The 16,264-nt window shown below is 41.5% G+C and overlaps 2 protein-coding genes across 3 annotated transcripts in view; both read left to right on the forward strand.

The window, feature by feature from the left end:
• The window catches only part of LOC6546797 (neogenin), a 35,147-nt gene that overhangs the window by 4,334 nt on the left and 14,549 nt on the right, over positions 1–16,264 (forward strand). The gene's annotated exons all lie outside the window — the stretch shown is intronic.
• Positions 12,387–12,996, forward strand: LOC6546799. Its single transcript, XM_001975857.2, has 2 exons — positions 12,387–12,788; positions 12,835–12,996. Exons 1-2 carry the CDS (start codon positions 12,387–12,389, stop codon positions 12,994–12,996), a joined length of 564 nt encoding a protein of 187 aa, XP_001975893.2.

Consider the following 16,264-nt stretch of genomic DNA (forward strand, 5'->3'; position numbering starts at 1 on the left):
GTGGGTGTTCCGTAGGTGGGGCATTGGATTACAGCGAAGGACACGGCCAGAGATGCCAGTGAAGAAATAGCATTCAGGCCACTTGAGAAAAAGCGATCTTTCCGTTCTTAACTTGTTCGCCTGAGTGGCTTAAAGTGCCGTTAAAACAAGCCTGGCCTGGCTCGCAAATCTCACACCTCTCGCTGAACGGACGGACTTGGGAGGCTCCTCCATTTGCCCATTTAGCATTCCCAACACTCCACACACCACCGGGGCTATAAAATATCAGAAATTATCTGCCTCCACGCCTCGAATCGCACTTAATCACCTCGAGCATATGCCAAAGGAGTGAAACGGCCGAAACGGAAGTCGGCAACAGTTTTTTAAATGCAGTCATTTAGCTGAAGTGCCAAAGTGCTGGCCATACTCGCTCTCAAGCCCATGGGCCATACCCGGACTCTCTAGCTCTCTAGGCTCCCGAGATTTGTGATATGGGCTGGCCACCACGCCCTGCCCAAAAGAACTCAATTCTACCGGATGATTTTCTTCACTTGGGGAGCTTGGAACTGGCTTCGGTAATTATTTTGTGGCCAGTGGAGCGAGCGATAAGACAGGCTGGCAAAGTAAACAAAGTTTTTGCATTGTTTTTTCCACAGCCCCTTTGCATCTTCGGGCTCTCATTACTTTTCTTTCTTTTTTTTCTTCTTGTAAAGTATTTTCTGGTTTCAGGTTTCGCGTGCCCATGGGCTACATTAATTGAAAAAGTCGCTCGCTTTGGTTGGCAAGCAAATGAAGTTGGTCTTGGCTTTGGAACTTACTTGACGACCACGGCCCCTCCTCCTCCTGCTTAACCCCCTACTGCCCACTGGTGCTGCTCCTCGTGCTTAACCCCCTTCGGACTTATCGGTCAACAAAATGCAGTCGCCGGTCGGCGATAAACTGTGGCCATGGCTGCCTCAAAGTAGATCGATCGCTTGATTGGCGACGGAAAAACGACTGCCCCATCTGCGGCTCACCCCCTTCTTTTGTCTGACCGCTTTTCACTTGGAAAAATAAGTTTACTGATTACGTCTCACATGAAAGTTAGTTTTAAAGAGCTTAAGACCTTCGTTTACCTCGTTTTAAACGGTGTTGATTCGAAGTCATCTAAGTTTTTCTACCCATTGCATATGCTTCAAAGTAAAGAAAAGTACGAAAAGCTAACATAGATAAAACTCTAAGCTTGTTTTTAGCTTTTGATTATATTAAAAGCAACCTTACGATGTTGACCGATCATTTCCGATTCGATTTTCTATGTGCAATTATCTCGAGAGCTAATCTATTAGCTCCAATTGCCGCAGAAAAATAGAACATGAAAAACGAGCAGTTACAATGGCGACGACATTGTCTGGGCAAGATCACCAGAGAGCAGGGGATCGGGAGTTGGGAAGTAGACGGGCCCAGCCAAAAGTAATTTGTTACAACAGCCACAAGACCGAGTCACCAGCTTCGTTTTGTTCCGATCCAATGGTATCCAATCGGATTCGAATCAATTCGATCCGATCCGCTCCGTTCCGTTGCGATCCAGGCGCCAAGACTACCAGCTCGACTCCAGCTGAATGAGCAGCCGTTGCTATTATTTTATTATTATCTACAAAATGCACGTACTTTATACCACTTACGAGTACGAGTCTGCAGCCACGGTAGTCGACGTTGTTGTAGTCAAAGTCGTGTGGTTGCAGTTTCAGTTTTTGGTGGAGGAGAGTGGTACAGTGGGTGGGATTTTGAGATCCAACGATTCCTAAAACTAAGTGTGTGATTTACCAGAAGTCATTCCAGCAATTGCTTATTTTATGAGTTCACCATTTCACACTTTATTCGTCACTTAAGTAATATTCTTGGAAACTTTGAGTACTTTTTGCTAGAATGTTATTTGTTTGTGTCATTTGTTCTCTACTTATTTGGATATTTTCTAAGCTATTTCAAAGATAATTAAATGAAATCATAGTACTTTACTTTCTCGCACACATTTACGGTGCGAATCGTCACTACGTGGATTGCCTTTCAGGGGGTATTTAATATACAGAGCACTTTTAAATTGCAAACGCTTGGAATGAATGCACTAAAAAATATAGTGGCCAGTTTAAGTTTTCGCTCCACTGTGGTGGTTTTAAGCCACAATCCGCTTTTGCCTCTGCTCTTGCCAGCTGTGTGTGATCTTATCTGAAGCCTTGTCCGCGTTCGCGCAACTTAAGTAGGTACTAAGTGCTGCATATATCATAGATGGCCATGCCCATGCCCAAGCCCGTGCCCATGCTCAGTCCCAATCCCTACCTCTCGCATCCCGTCCTCCTGCATTCCCATCCAGATGTTGAACCCCAAGACCGGACTTTTTTGTTCTTTGAACCGATGGCAAACGCTGGTTTGGATGTAGTGTGCTGTGCGGCTTATGACGTGCCATGTCCATGTGTGGACTCTACTGATTAATGGCAATTATCCGCCGCACAGTTTCTATTTCCACATTCTGCGGCATGGATTGGATTGAGCTGTCAATGGAGCCGAGCGGATGGCGGGGCACATCTGCCATTAAATCCTGTGAAATGCACCCAAGCGTCGATGGTTTCAGCTCTGTGGCCATTAGGTAAGCGACTTTATGTAGGAACACTTGACGAGCGAGTGGAGCCTAATACCCAAAAACACCAACTGCAGCAGATACACAGTTGTTATCCGTGGCTTTTAAGATTTAGCTTCAGAAGTGGCAAACACTTGACTCGCGAAAGTTGTGGCAGGAAGTCATGTTTTGAGACACCGTTTTCCCACCGCTTCTCTAAATTTAGGTCTAGTTTTCTGAGTACGAAAATATCCTTGAGCTGAGATGAAGCCATTGTCTGTTCCTGGCTTTTGTTCTCGGGCCTCAGACAATGGCAGATGCAAATATGCAAATCTTGTAATGAGGTGGTAAAATACAAGTTCTCTCGCTCTGTCTCCCTCATGCAGTTGCGTCCCTTTCTACCCATAAAACAGTCGCGGCGAAATAAATATTAACAATGATAAATTACTAATAAAATATAATATATATAGCTGTTAACTTAACATTGCTTAAGTCCTTTGGGATGATTCGGTAACGCAGTATCAACATGGTTTTATCAAATTAACTATCAGCTAAGTGTTTATTATTTGTTCAAAATGTTTAATTTAAGTAGATTACATTTCTTAAATGATTTATGATTTTACAACTTTTATCTTAAAAACAGATATCAAAATGTATATTTCCATCACCAAAGTCACCAAAGTGTCACAATTATATACCAAATTGTTGACACTTTCCAAAAGTACATGCTTCGATGCTATTATTCTGACCGCAATTGTGTTATGTATATCGCTGCTGGCAATGACACAAATTGCTTTTGTCTGCTCACAATTTGCATTTGCCAGAGTTCCGTAGTTTCGGTGGGGATGATGGCACCTACACCTACTCCTAATTGAATGTCGAGCATAAAATTATGTCAGTTGACGGGAGGAAGGGGCCTCTTCAGTATTCTCCACAATGATGATGGAGATAATGACGATAATGTTGACTATAGTTGGGGCGCAGTATGTGGGCGTTCGGATCACTTTACAACTAGAAAATTAGAAAACTGACAGCGAAGAGCATTTATCTAATTAAGTTGTCTGTGCGCAGAGCCACATCGGAGTGGTTCCATAAAGTTCTTGCAACTTAGCCCACTCACCACTCAATGCATAGTTTGGCCTCTAAGCCGATTTTACTTTCGTCGAACAAATGAGCCTTTGTGTTGCCTGCGACACTTTCCTGATGCTTCACACTCCTGGGATTGTGGGCTGCAGGTAAGCGCCAGGTAACGCTACAAAATAAAGAGGCACAACTTTTTCGCCAACCTGACAAGCGTGAAATTGCCGGCTGAAATGGGGAAATGGGGAAAGGGCGGTAGTTGCGGCCAGGGCGGCTGGGAGGACCCGCACTTGAACTTTTGTGCCGAGTGTTTGACATGACAACAGCCAAGTAGATAAATGCAAGAAGAAGCTGGAGAAGCAGGGAAACGTGGTATTGTCAGGAAGGAAGGGAAGGGATGGGATTGGGACGGGAACTTCGAAGCTCGCGGGACAAATGGGCAAGCCAAGTGACGGAAGTCACGTAGACAGGAATAGAGAGGGAAGTACATACGTACGGGCTGAGCTGGATGGAAAGCATGTGGAGCTGCCAAAACGTGATTGATGAGACAAGATCCAAAAGAGAATAGCCAGAAACCAGACGAAGGAATGGAAAAAGTGTTCCGCACGGCTTTCACAGCAACGATTTCTTAATACCTCGTATAGTCGGGAAACAAAAGTTGAAACTGCCAGCCTCTTATGAAACTTACATTACCCAAAAAACAACTCTAACATGATACTTCTTAGGCCTAACCCAACTTAAATGCAAGAAATTTAATAGTAACTACACTTCATTGATGCAAATGTGTACTTTGTGCCCTCCAATACTTTTCAAATGGTATTTTCTCGGCAGAACACAAACATCAAATGCGTTTAATTATGCCTCGGGAGGGGAACGTTGAACGTCAATCAGCAGAGCTCTGTTTATTTTTCATGCAAACACCGTCGTTGTCACTAGAGACATATGCAAATTGATACGGATTCGACTACTAGGAGTATTGGCCATTTAGTTTTTCGGTAGCCAACTACCTACAACATCTGCCAAATGCATGGAAATGTATGTACATGCAATTATTGATGTCAATCAAATCATTTATATAGAGATCGGGATCGGTCACGCTCCACGCAAACGTGAAATGAATATCAATTTAAGGCGAGGAGAGCACCATCATCGTGGTTTGTTGACACGCACAAATATTTTTGTCCAAATCTTTCCCTCACCCCAAATCTGTGGCCTTAGTCGTGGGTAAATATTTTCTTACAAATATTTTCCTTGACACCCAGTCGCATATGAGTGCGTGTGTGTGTGCCCATCCATCTCCCAACCTTCAGGTAACTGAGTTGGGGTTCTGACTTTTCTGGGGCCTCTGATTCGCCCGCAAATATTTACCGCATTATCATATCTAAATATGTTTGTAACTGATTCCTAAACAAACTTATTTAAGATATTCGACTGGCAATTTACTAAGCCCTTCGAAAGGCGAGCCTCTCCCGAAACCCAATGAACCGCAACATAAATCACCATTAAGCAAGAAATAAACAAAAACTGCAATCGAATGGCCCCAAAAAATAAACGAAAACCGACTTAATTGCACTTGGCCCAGCTGATACAGAGGTTTCCCTTATTTTCCAAGGGGGTTCAATAAACCTCGAGCTGTTTGTTTGCCTTATTGATTGCCTTATCACCAACTTGGAACTTGGAATCGGATCGGATCGGATCGACTTGGAATCGAAATCGACTTGGACGACGCGACGTTGCGCTAGATTTCCCATTTCCATTTATCTGCTCGTATGTACGTACATATAGGAAAAGTGCGGGGGAAAACCGCAGACGTCGGCGATCTATAGATAACTTTTCGGGGGTCAATTCCGATTCGAACTTGGAGTCGTGGCTGCGACCTGCGTGCTGTCATAAATAAATATGTGTACGTACATGGTGCGTTTGTGTTGAGCATGAAAAATTTATTGTTCAGTGCGTTTCTTGCGTTTCTTGTTTTTATTTCGGTTTTCGGTTATTATCCAGACAATCGTATCAGCATTTACCAATTGGATATGCAATGCATCCCAGAAACGCTTTCTATTTATGAAAGTTACCAGTTGGCCGGGCCAAATCGCCTTCGTGGCCAGACACTCAAGCAGCTTTGGGTTATAAGTTCAACTGTTCTCTGCCGCTTAATTTATAAACGAGATAACGATTTCCCCCAGAGTTAGACCAATCAATATTAATTAAGTCTTGGGGTTTGTTTACAGCATAAATCATGCCGTTTACGGTTGCAAAATGGGAGTATGAAAATTATGACCGGTGATGGGCAGCATCACTTTGAATGCACCTATCTATCCGTTAGCAGCAGCAAACTTAATGAAGATCAATTAACTGAAAATGAATAAATTACCCTACATTGCAGCATCTTCAAAGTGTTTTGTAATAGAATTGGAAATCCCACGAAACTGCAGAGATAATATAAAGTAGTTGAGCTCGGATAAAAAAATACGCTTTTAAAATATTTCCCTTTCTGGCATCAAACGGTGATCATCTCTATTGCCAGCTATGAATGGGAAATAAAGCCTAAACTGCTCTTGCGAAATGTACAGGCACTCGTATCTTACGGATTAATGCCCAGGGTTGTCGGTGAATGGTGTAAGGGTTTCAGGGAGATACAAAGGCTGCCACTTGTCCAAACACATTCATTGATTTACCAGCAGCACTCGACCTGTTCCCAGTGTCCAGTGTCCAGTTTCCAGTTTTCCCCCAGCCATTCGCAACATATTTGCATATGAGTTGCCAAAAACATTCATTGGACGGGATGGGAGCGTGGAGGAGTTGTGGAGTGGTGGCGACCAGGCAGCCCCAGAGGGGTTTTCCTATCTAATGCGGTCAGTGCAGCTCCATGCCATCGTGGGCAGGGCACCAGATACTGTTGTCCAGTTTTGCAAGAGCGAGTACAACAGCAATAGCAACAGCAACTGCGTGTGTGGGCGCCAATTGCTGCCAGGCCATAAAGCCCAATCCGGGCGAATGGCTCTGGAGAATTAAATGCGAAATTGTAAAATGTATCTCTGGCCGGAGTGCAATGAGCTGCCACTTGAACTTAACCCGATGAAGAACCGCAGCTGAATCTCGGAGTGGGAAATCGGAAAAGGATTGGCGGATGGGCATTGGGACGCGCACAGACACATAATTCATACGTTCGAGGCATTTATCGATTTTTCCTCCCCCATTCCAGACGCATTTCTACCGACCACCACCATCACCCTCGGCCCGTTCTCAGCTGTTGGTAGTTGGTAGTGTGTGTTGGCCCAGTCCACCCAGAGAGCATCCCTCTTAACGCACAATATTTTTTCGATTTTGCAACAGACGCTTGCCACACAGAGCCATCCATCCATCCATCCTCCCGCACCCTGGCACTCCTCTGACACCCTGCTCATCCCCTGCCCTTCATGCAGATCCCCAACCCTCGGCACAAGCTGTGAGCATCGTCATCGTCATCTAACGCGGCTCTCAACAGCTTCACTTTATTATATATATCCCATAGTGTATTTCGTGCACAAGAACATAATTCTGGCGTTTTGAAGCTGGAAAAAAACTAATTTACCTATTTATAACGAATATATTACTCTGATAAAAGGCTTATTTGTTTGAAGTCAACTGTTTTTTGACGGGTATATGAAATATAATAGTATTATTAAAATAATGAAAAGCGTTTATGTTTATCAGTCTATGTATATATAGTTGAGTGGATGATTACCTAAATGTTGCCTTCCTAAAAACTAGTTTCCAATCTTTCGAGACTAATGATACTCATCTCTTATTAATTGCTTAAATATCTTCAATAAAAAAAGAAAATGAATGGATGTGTTAACATAATACCATTAATTCAATGGATAGCTGTGCTCCCAAATACAATTTGATGGTTTATAAGACGCCTAGTATGTGTGCTCATTTCTTCCGTATGGATGTAGCTTGAACAAAACCATATGCCTAGCACTATTAATGGTTTTTTTCTCCAAGTGCATTCGTTGTCGCTGGATCTGTTGTTTGTTTGACTCTCTGCGGTTGCCCAACGCACAAATGTTGTTTTGACGGGGCCAAACGCCGAGACATCGGGAGAAGTGGTAGAGGGCCTGGGAGTGAGTAGGTTTTCCGGGGGGGGTGGCGCATTGGGCTGAAGTTGAGCTAAAATAAAATGCCATAAAATTCTGAAACGGGGACCCGAGACAGAAGTCAAATGGCAAGTGCTTTCGGTTTTTCCTGCTCCTGTTCCTGCTGCTTTTCCTGCTCATCTTTTTGCTGAATGCTGATGATTCATAATGGGCTCACTATGCGTAGTGGGGAAATTCGCTGTACGTATTTAAATACAGGAGACATACACATATTGAAAAACAGACAACATTTAGGCAGTTAAATGTGATTTAAACGCTGTCATCTGAACAAAAATCGTACTTATCGGAAATGTTTTATACACCTTTATGGCCACTCGATTTGTACTTAACAGTCAAGAGTTATGTGTTTCCCCTTTTCTTTTGTTTTAGGGGCGACCCTGGTCGTAAATAATAATGCATGTCAAAGTCAGATGATTTACGCTGCTTTGATGGCATTTTTCATTTTCATAATTTGTTGCCAACTGGAGCGCACAAATATCTGGCTCTGTCTTATCACAAATGGGACTCCTCGTTTTTTGTGTGTGGGTGTTGGGGCCAAATAAAAAATGGGGAAAAGGAAATATTTGTAAAACTTTTATGCCCTTAAAATTAAGTTAGCCAAAGTGTGTGTCTGCTCGGAGGTGTGAACGCACTCAGGTTAAATTATGGGCTGCTTAAAACTTGCTTTATTTGAAAAACTACAGAACTCATTATTCATTAATTGGATTTCTCATTTCTCCATTCTCGTTTGCAGGTGAGTGCACAAAGGCAACGAAAATAAATTTGATAATGAGAAAATTATGATGATAAATGTGCAAAGAACATTTTCTCACCCGCTCACGTAAGTTTGAAATGGAGAAATGCTAATGATATAAAAGTTGTGCGATCAATATTCTTATTTAAAGTTTTTATGGCTTTCGAGTAAATTCTTTGCATGTCTCAATTCCAATAAAATAGAACATTAAAATGAAAACATAAAATCCAATCAAAATCATGGAAAATAGTATTATTCAATCGAACGATAAATAACAAAACGTATGACAGATACTTATTTCGAATTCGGGTTTCATCAAATATAAATCAACAAAATGTAAACTGCTGTTATTGTGAAATATTCCGCCCAACTTTGCGCCCCTTCATTTGCATTTGCCAATTTAAATTTGCATTTCGGTTAGCTAAACTTTAAAAAGTTTGCTTTTTGCGGTATTATGCCCCACTAAGTATGCACTTGTTATTGCGTTTGGCTGTCATTATCTCTGATAAAATTATGCGACACATAAATCCACGTCAAGTGCAATTAACACTTTCTGAAATTGACATAAATTTGATCAAATCGAAATGAAACCCGTTTCATTTTTGGGATACGTTTTTCGATAGGATTTGGCTGTTATTATTATTATTATTGTACACGCTTATTTATGAAGCTCATATCGTTAGGCGAAAAATTCAATTAACAGCAAAAACGTGGGCAGGCGCCAGTCGACCAATTCGTGCGTGGGATGCAACTGCAAATGCCACTGCAACTGAAACCCAAAAACTGCAACTGCATTTTTTCCAGCTGCCCCAGACGAGTTGCATAATCTCAATGAACCAAACCCACTTGGACTGATATGCAAAAAAAAAAGCTTTGATTATGATGGTAACTCAACTCTCTCTTTTGCCTGACAGGCTTTTCAGTCCAAATTATCATTCGCAAACTACAGTCAAACCTCTTTTTCAATATGAATACATGTTAGATAGATATATCATTCACTTAATATAATTTTTGTCAAGGTTGTGCACAAGCTGATAAAATATTTATTCCTTCGCAATTACCTAGAACTTCTGATTGAGAATAGTCTGAATTTATGATGTTTACCTGTTGTCTGAAAATTAGGCAAATGTCGCTTCAAATTAGAGCTGTCAACTATGGCATAAGATAAATTGAAATGCTTTCAAATCGCTCACATTTCACTTAATTCACGGCAGATAAGTTGGAGGAGGTGGTCTGATATCCAAGCAGCTGTATTTTCTGACTCAGACAGTGGAAATAAATTCAATGCCAGACGCCAGCACCCTATTTTACATATAGTATACGTAGTAGATGCCTCAACAAACCAATTTGAGTCCCAGACCACGTACTTGGCGCGTTGTTCCTGCCGCTTCCTTTATTTCCATCCAACGTAAGTTGCCAATATTAAACGCTTCGATGGATTTTATGGAGCATAAACAGGAAATTTGAAGAAGAATGTCCAATTTGCCATGGCCAAATGCGAGACAAAGAAGCGGCGACAAGCCGAAAGAAATAAGAACCCCGGAGAAAAGGGGAAGGAAAGTCTGGCCGAAGGATTGGCATTTTCTTTTGTCACTTACAGGAAACTCTCCATGGCAAATTGGCATTAGGAAAAGCGAGTTGAAATACCAGAAGGCAGAAAACTGTTGAAATTACTCCCCCTTTCTCCAATGTCCAGCTGTCCTATTCTCCCATTCGTGTGCGGTCGCTGCAGAAACCATAAAACATTAATTTCAATTGGAACTGCTGCCGAAGGAGGGATAGGTTGGGATTGGATACGATGGGATGGCGTTGGCGATGGCGATGGCATAGGATAGGATCCATTCAAACGGCCATCCCGCACACATGTAACCCGAGTGGCAAATGAACTGCAATGCTAGAGTTTATGCTCTCGCACAGCTAAGGTCAATGTAATACGAATAAGTGAGAGATCTGTTTTATTTGCATATCTGAGGTGTTGTTTTGAGTAACAGCTTAAATCCGTTATCAAAATAAATAAAATAATTCATTGACATTTTTATTTGGGTAATCATTTATTACTCTTAATTTTACTGTAAATCATATCATAATCATTTACTGTAAATTATAAATGAAAGGTACAGGGTATTTCGAAAACGTAGCTAATACTTTGGCCGCTGCTGTGCATACATAAGCGGGCGGTGGTAATATGAAATTAATTTGTTAGACAACCACCGACAGCATAAACGGTAACCGAAACAACAAAAACCGCCTGGGAAAAGTTACAGACCGCAGCAGCTGTTTGGAAAAGACAAACAACAGGACGCAGCAGCATATGTTAATTAAAGAAGTGCTCGTTTGCAACTCAGCCAACTCAATCGAGTCCACTTTCACATTGCATTTTGGCTCTAATCAAAGCAACAGCGGTGACTCGACACAATCTGGTATATGCATTTCGCCCCGCAATGTGTCAAAATCTGTCGACGGCACTTAACCTGCACATAAGTCAGTGTCAGGCGGGCGAACACTATTTCTGAATTTTCTGGATATTTTTGGAGAGTGCTTCCGACACCTACACAACAACAGCTGCCAACTTCCGCTTAATTTTGATTCAATTGCGGAAATATACATACATTTGTACATATCTTTAGTTCTTGAGGCAAACTTTCTACTTGAAATCCTTGTCGTTGGGCGTGGACACACCGAAGTTGATTCCCAGCCAGGTCCCCCAGGAATGGGCATCTGTTCTCTGGGACATCTGTCGGTGTTTTCCTCGACTTCCATGGGGGGATGGGCGTGGTATCTTCGATGTGCGCTAAAGAGCCATTCAAAACATGCCCAAGCGATTGTAAAATGCTAATAATAATTGGGGAAAACTCGCCACTACAAAGTCTCGCTGGGTACTTCCTGTAGGAGGTAAGCGCATATGCTTTCGATAAATCATAAATTTATATTCTCCAGCGCTCTTTGACACCACGATTTATACCCGATATATTCTGAGGGAGCGGCCCACTGCATTTCTTTTTTACGCATTCAAGAAAACTTCAAACGAGGGGCAGGAAAATGTGTGCCGCATCCGACTGTGAAAATCCATGGATCAATTTGAAAGTTTAACAACTGGCCATTAGCACTGGGGCGAACTATTTCTCATTTCCATCGTTCTCATTTCGCTGTGAGCCCATAAAATATGGAACATGAAATGAAATCCATATTTTTACTGCCAGGGGATTATGGTTTGTCAAAGCGCAGCGATGCATAAGTTCATAGAGCAGACTAGAAACGGAAAACAGGCAAAAAACAAAAAAGAAAAACACAAACTACTATGGCACACGTGCCCGAAGGAAAACTACCCTTTAGATGGGAAATTGGCATGGGGTCCGGATCATTATGAGCCTCGGAAAATGCATTTTAATCCATCGCCCGGCAATCGCATCAGTGAATCACCCTGTCGCGACTGGGAAACTGATTTTTCCCCTTTGAAGTGAAACAATATGTCCAAATCGGGATGAATAGGAAAATACTGATATTTCGTAATAAAGTGATACACCTATTTCAAATTTTGATAGATTGAATAAGATGAATAAGTTTGGGGGAATATTTTTCCATTTTCAATTAAATACACAAACTCCGGTCCAATATATATAATAATACTCCTCGTTCTGAAATCATAAATCATAAAATGTAGGGCCTAAAAAAGTTATTAACAAACTAAAAGTCCAGTTTAAAAAACACTCACCGTGAGTATTAACAGATTTTACACTTCGATAACTCAAATTGCAGACACAAATTACTTTTAGATCAGAAACAAATTAGAAACCAATTTAACATGAATTCATAACAGTCTCATTGATACGCAAAATAATGATATTTAGTTGGCACTCTTTCTGTCATGAGGTTTACAATGGTTAGACTGTTTTGGACTATATTATTGACTTTGGAGCACCGCGGTGAAAGTATTACCCGACATACAAACGTCAAGTGTGAAGCATTGGACAAATCCTTCGCAGAATTCCCTGTTTGTAATCTTAAAGTTTTGGGTCGTGGCGTAATCGCAGAGAACATGCATATAAAACTCCTGAAGCTTCCTGTTCAAAAAATCTCTGTAAACATTGCTGTCTATAAGAAGTTGTCGGGATACCATCCGTTTCTATTCAACGTCACGGCTGATTTATGTCACTATTTGAAACATCCCAATCCTATGAATCTTCTCCATTACATTTACACAGCTGTGAAGCCCTTTAGTAATTTCAATCATTCTTGTCCTTATAACGTGAGTACAAACCTTATTTATGTCATTATCCTTTATTACCAAGCTTTTCTTCCCATACTTTTAATAGCATGATATAGTTGTAAAGGACTTTGTCTTGTCCGATCAAATGTTCGCGAAAATTCCCTATCCAAAGGGAAACTACATGTTAAGTATTAAATTTGCCACCGACGATGTGTGGAGAATTCGCCTTAATACGTATTTTGACGTTGATCTGGAAAAGCAGAATTAAATTATATACAAATTTTAAAGATTCAATAAAATCTACATTTAGTTGTTTGTCTTCATCTAAGGATAAATCGACTTAAGTCGAGCAATGGAAATAGCATAAGTTGATAAAACAAATACGAAAACTTTGTACAAAAGATAAGAATTTAATTCCTCATACCACAAACCAAATATATATAGATGAAAATTCGTTTTAAGGGGTGAAAAGTTTGTTTTCCTCCTTGGAAAACTGCAAACGATTTTTCTAAAACGTTCGGACAGCTAGAGGCAACCGAAGTGCGTAGTTACACTGTTGAACACGTACTTGTTTCAAGCATTAAAAAGCTAAATAATTTGTGACTTGGGTAAGACTGTTTCATTAATACAGTTGATAACACTAGAATCAAAAGTGTGACCTTGCTGTTAGTTTAAAGAAGTTAATTCCGAAAGACGACTTAACATTTTAAAAGAAAATATATTTTCAAATTTCGTAAAGATTGCAAATCTGTTTTTGCGGTATTTAGTTTAGTTCTTTTTGGGCTGAAATATTTATCAGATTTTTGTTAGCAAGTATAACAGCCACCTGGCTGGTGAGTGTTACTTTCTGATTGTCTGTTGGCTAACATATACAATTTCATAATGCAAAAGTTTTTGCTGCGCAACAAGGAACGTCCCAACAACGTCGCTGGATGCCAAAGGACAAAGAAAAGGCAACGCCGGCAGCGGAAAAGCGCTCAACTTAGCCCAGCTTAGCGACTTGCCACGGGCGGGGAAAATGCGAGAAAATGTGGGAGTCAGTGGGGGAAGAGCTGGAGCCAGCATGTGGCCAAAGTCATTTGCCAGAGCAAGTGAAAAATGCCGCTCAGAAACCAATGAACTCTAGGTTCTCTGGCTGGGTGTGTGTGAGTATATGGGCATTTTGCTTTTTTTGTTTGCAGGCTGTTGAGCGGAAGACGTAAGGCGGCCATTTTGTTAGACAACAACAGTTAGGGCGGCCATTTTGCAAATGGCAGCAACAGGAAGAAGTCGAGCCCCCGAAACGCCCCATCATGTGTCAAATTAAAGGCAAATTAAATGATATATGTATGCGCCATACGAAATTTCCCAGGTGGCCACCGCCCCGAAAACCATTTGATTGCTGCAATTAAATGTGCCAGGGAAATGGAATGGATGGATGAGCTGACCGAACAGACCGAAGCAGCCGCTCCCAAGATTATCCATTTCTTTGCGGCCTTTTGCGATGGTCATGCAAAAAACTCGTTTGTCCTCGCATAATTGAACATTCGCCCAGTTAGATGACGAGTAAAATTCAATTTCGGCTCCGTTTGCCCAGCAATCAAGCAACTCTTTTATGCGCTCACTCTTGCCTCAGCCCTAAATAAACACCACACACATAGTCGGACCTCCAAAGGTGTACGGTGGAACTTCGTTTCAGTCGAAGCCCATAAACTCACATAGATACAAGTATTTTTCAATTAATTAGAAAAGCATTCAGCTAATGAACTACACTTGAAGTGAAATGTGCCTATTTTAAGTATAGATAGATTGAAATATCCATCATAATCTACGGTTATCTAAAGTTTAGTTTACTGAGGCTCCACTGTATGTGGCGCGTGCCTGGGCCAAGTTATTGACCGATAGTCGTGCCAGCTAACTGGCGACGCTCTGACCGGACAGTCGTCGTAGTCGTCGGTTGCCTTAATTAAAACATCACATATATTCGTATGTAGAAGCAGAAAGGCACTAGCATATAGGCAGCCATTCGTGCGGACAACTTGAGAGGTGGTCAAACCTCTGGGTAAGCCGCTTAAGTTGCCCTTTCCCTGCGGCTGCCACGTCGTAATTATGCTAAAGCCCCCTGATCCGACCTTTTCCCTTGCCGGCAATCTTATCACGGCCGATCGGTGCTGAATGCCTGGAAATTGATTTATAATTTCCAATGACAGTCCGCGCTTTCTGACACACATCGATAAAGAAGAGTTATCAATACAAAGCCTTTTTACCGCCCCGAATCTCGAGTGCAGTGTGGTCTCCATAGCTATGCTACATCATATCTTATCGAGCATGTAATCGAACACCGTTTATCGATTCCATGTAACTGGTAGTTGGGGAAGTCGTTAACATATAGGAATCGAGGTTATGCTGCCCATATTACATATATTTCCAATTAAATTTATGTAAGTGTATCAATTACTAATTGGTTTGTATTTCGCTCTTTTCCTTACAGGTACGCAATTAAACGGCATATGCTTTTGACCTGGAATAACTACTCAAAAAAGTCAGGCATTTGAGGTTTATATACATACATAGCTTAAAGTTTATATGGGAAAAATACTTTGAAAACCAGGAAACCTTACGTTTATTGCTGTGGAAAGCGAAGTTAATCTGCGAGTCGAGTGAACTTGATCCTGCTAGTTAAACACATACACATTTCCCAAACGATTTTCCATTTAATCTCCACTCGACAGCTGCTGCAACGCTATCATCATCATTATCATCACCATCATCATCATCGCCATCAGAGAAGAAGGGATCCATTGAGGCACGAACTCATTGAATCTGACGCGTCATAAACTGCTGAAGGCTTAACTCTGTACTCTCTATTCAATGAATTTCCTTTTGTTGTACTCGGTACTTTGGAAAATCTCGCAGGTTAGGGAAAACAAAAGGCCGCGCTGAAAGGAAAATGAGACGGCAGAGAGATGGAAAGATCTCAATAAGCTGCTGCACATTGATTGAAATCGAAGACGGTAACGAGTAAACGTGGAATGACACAAACTGAATTCCATGATGGCCATAACTACGGTGACGACGACGACGATGATGATGATGATGATGTAACTTGGGCCAACTCCCAACAGCATTTAAGGCAAAATGCATTTGAAAGCCATTTTGCGAATGGCACTCGTACTTCACAAGTCGACGCTGGCTAGTTACACAGTCGAGAACAACAAAAGCAACAGTTGAAATTGAATAAAACATGAAGTTTTTAAGGGGTAGCGAAGATGACTATGACTATGACTGCATTCCAGGAAATGCCTCCAGTAGTCTGCGTGCCTGCCTACCTCTTGGCTTGATAAAACTTTAATTAACTTGAGGAATGAATCGAGATGGAGCGAACGGCTCCTTGTTTGCCCTCCAAAGTAAACAAAAGTCAAGCGAAGATTTTGCTTGCCAAACGCTGGAAAAAAGTCTGCGTTTATTACATGGCTTAAGCATTATTATAGCCAGCAGCAAATTAGCTGCAGACTCTGGGAAAGCCAGCAGAAGGTATATTTCTTGGGAATCTGCAA

Source organism: Drosophila erecta, unplaced genomic scaffold (genome assembly GCF_003286155.1).
Source record: "Drosophila erecta strain 14021-0224.00,06,07 unplaced genomic scaffold, DereRS2 tig00000092-arrow-pilon, whole genome shotgun sequence".
NCBI classification, from domain to species: domain Eukaryota; kingdom Metazoa; phylum Arthropoda; class Insecta; order Diptera; family Drosophilidae; genus Drosophila; species Drosophila erecta.

What these genes read in the sequence shown, in the direction of transcription:
- LOC6546799 (XM_001975857.2), top strand. Translation starts at nt 12,387, where the DNA reads ATGAGGTTTACAATGGTTAGACTGTTTTGGACTATATTATTGACTTTG. An exon ending in TGAGTACAAACCTTATTTAT is followed by an intron (nt 12,789 to 12,834) that starts GTCATTATCCTT and finishes TACTTTTAATAG; the next exon opens with CATGATATAGTTGTAAAGGA.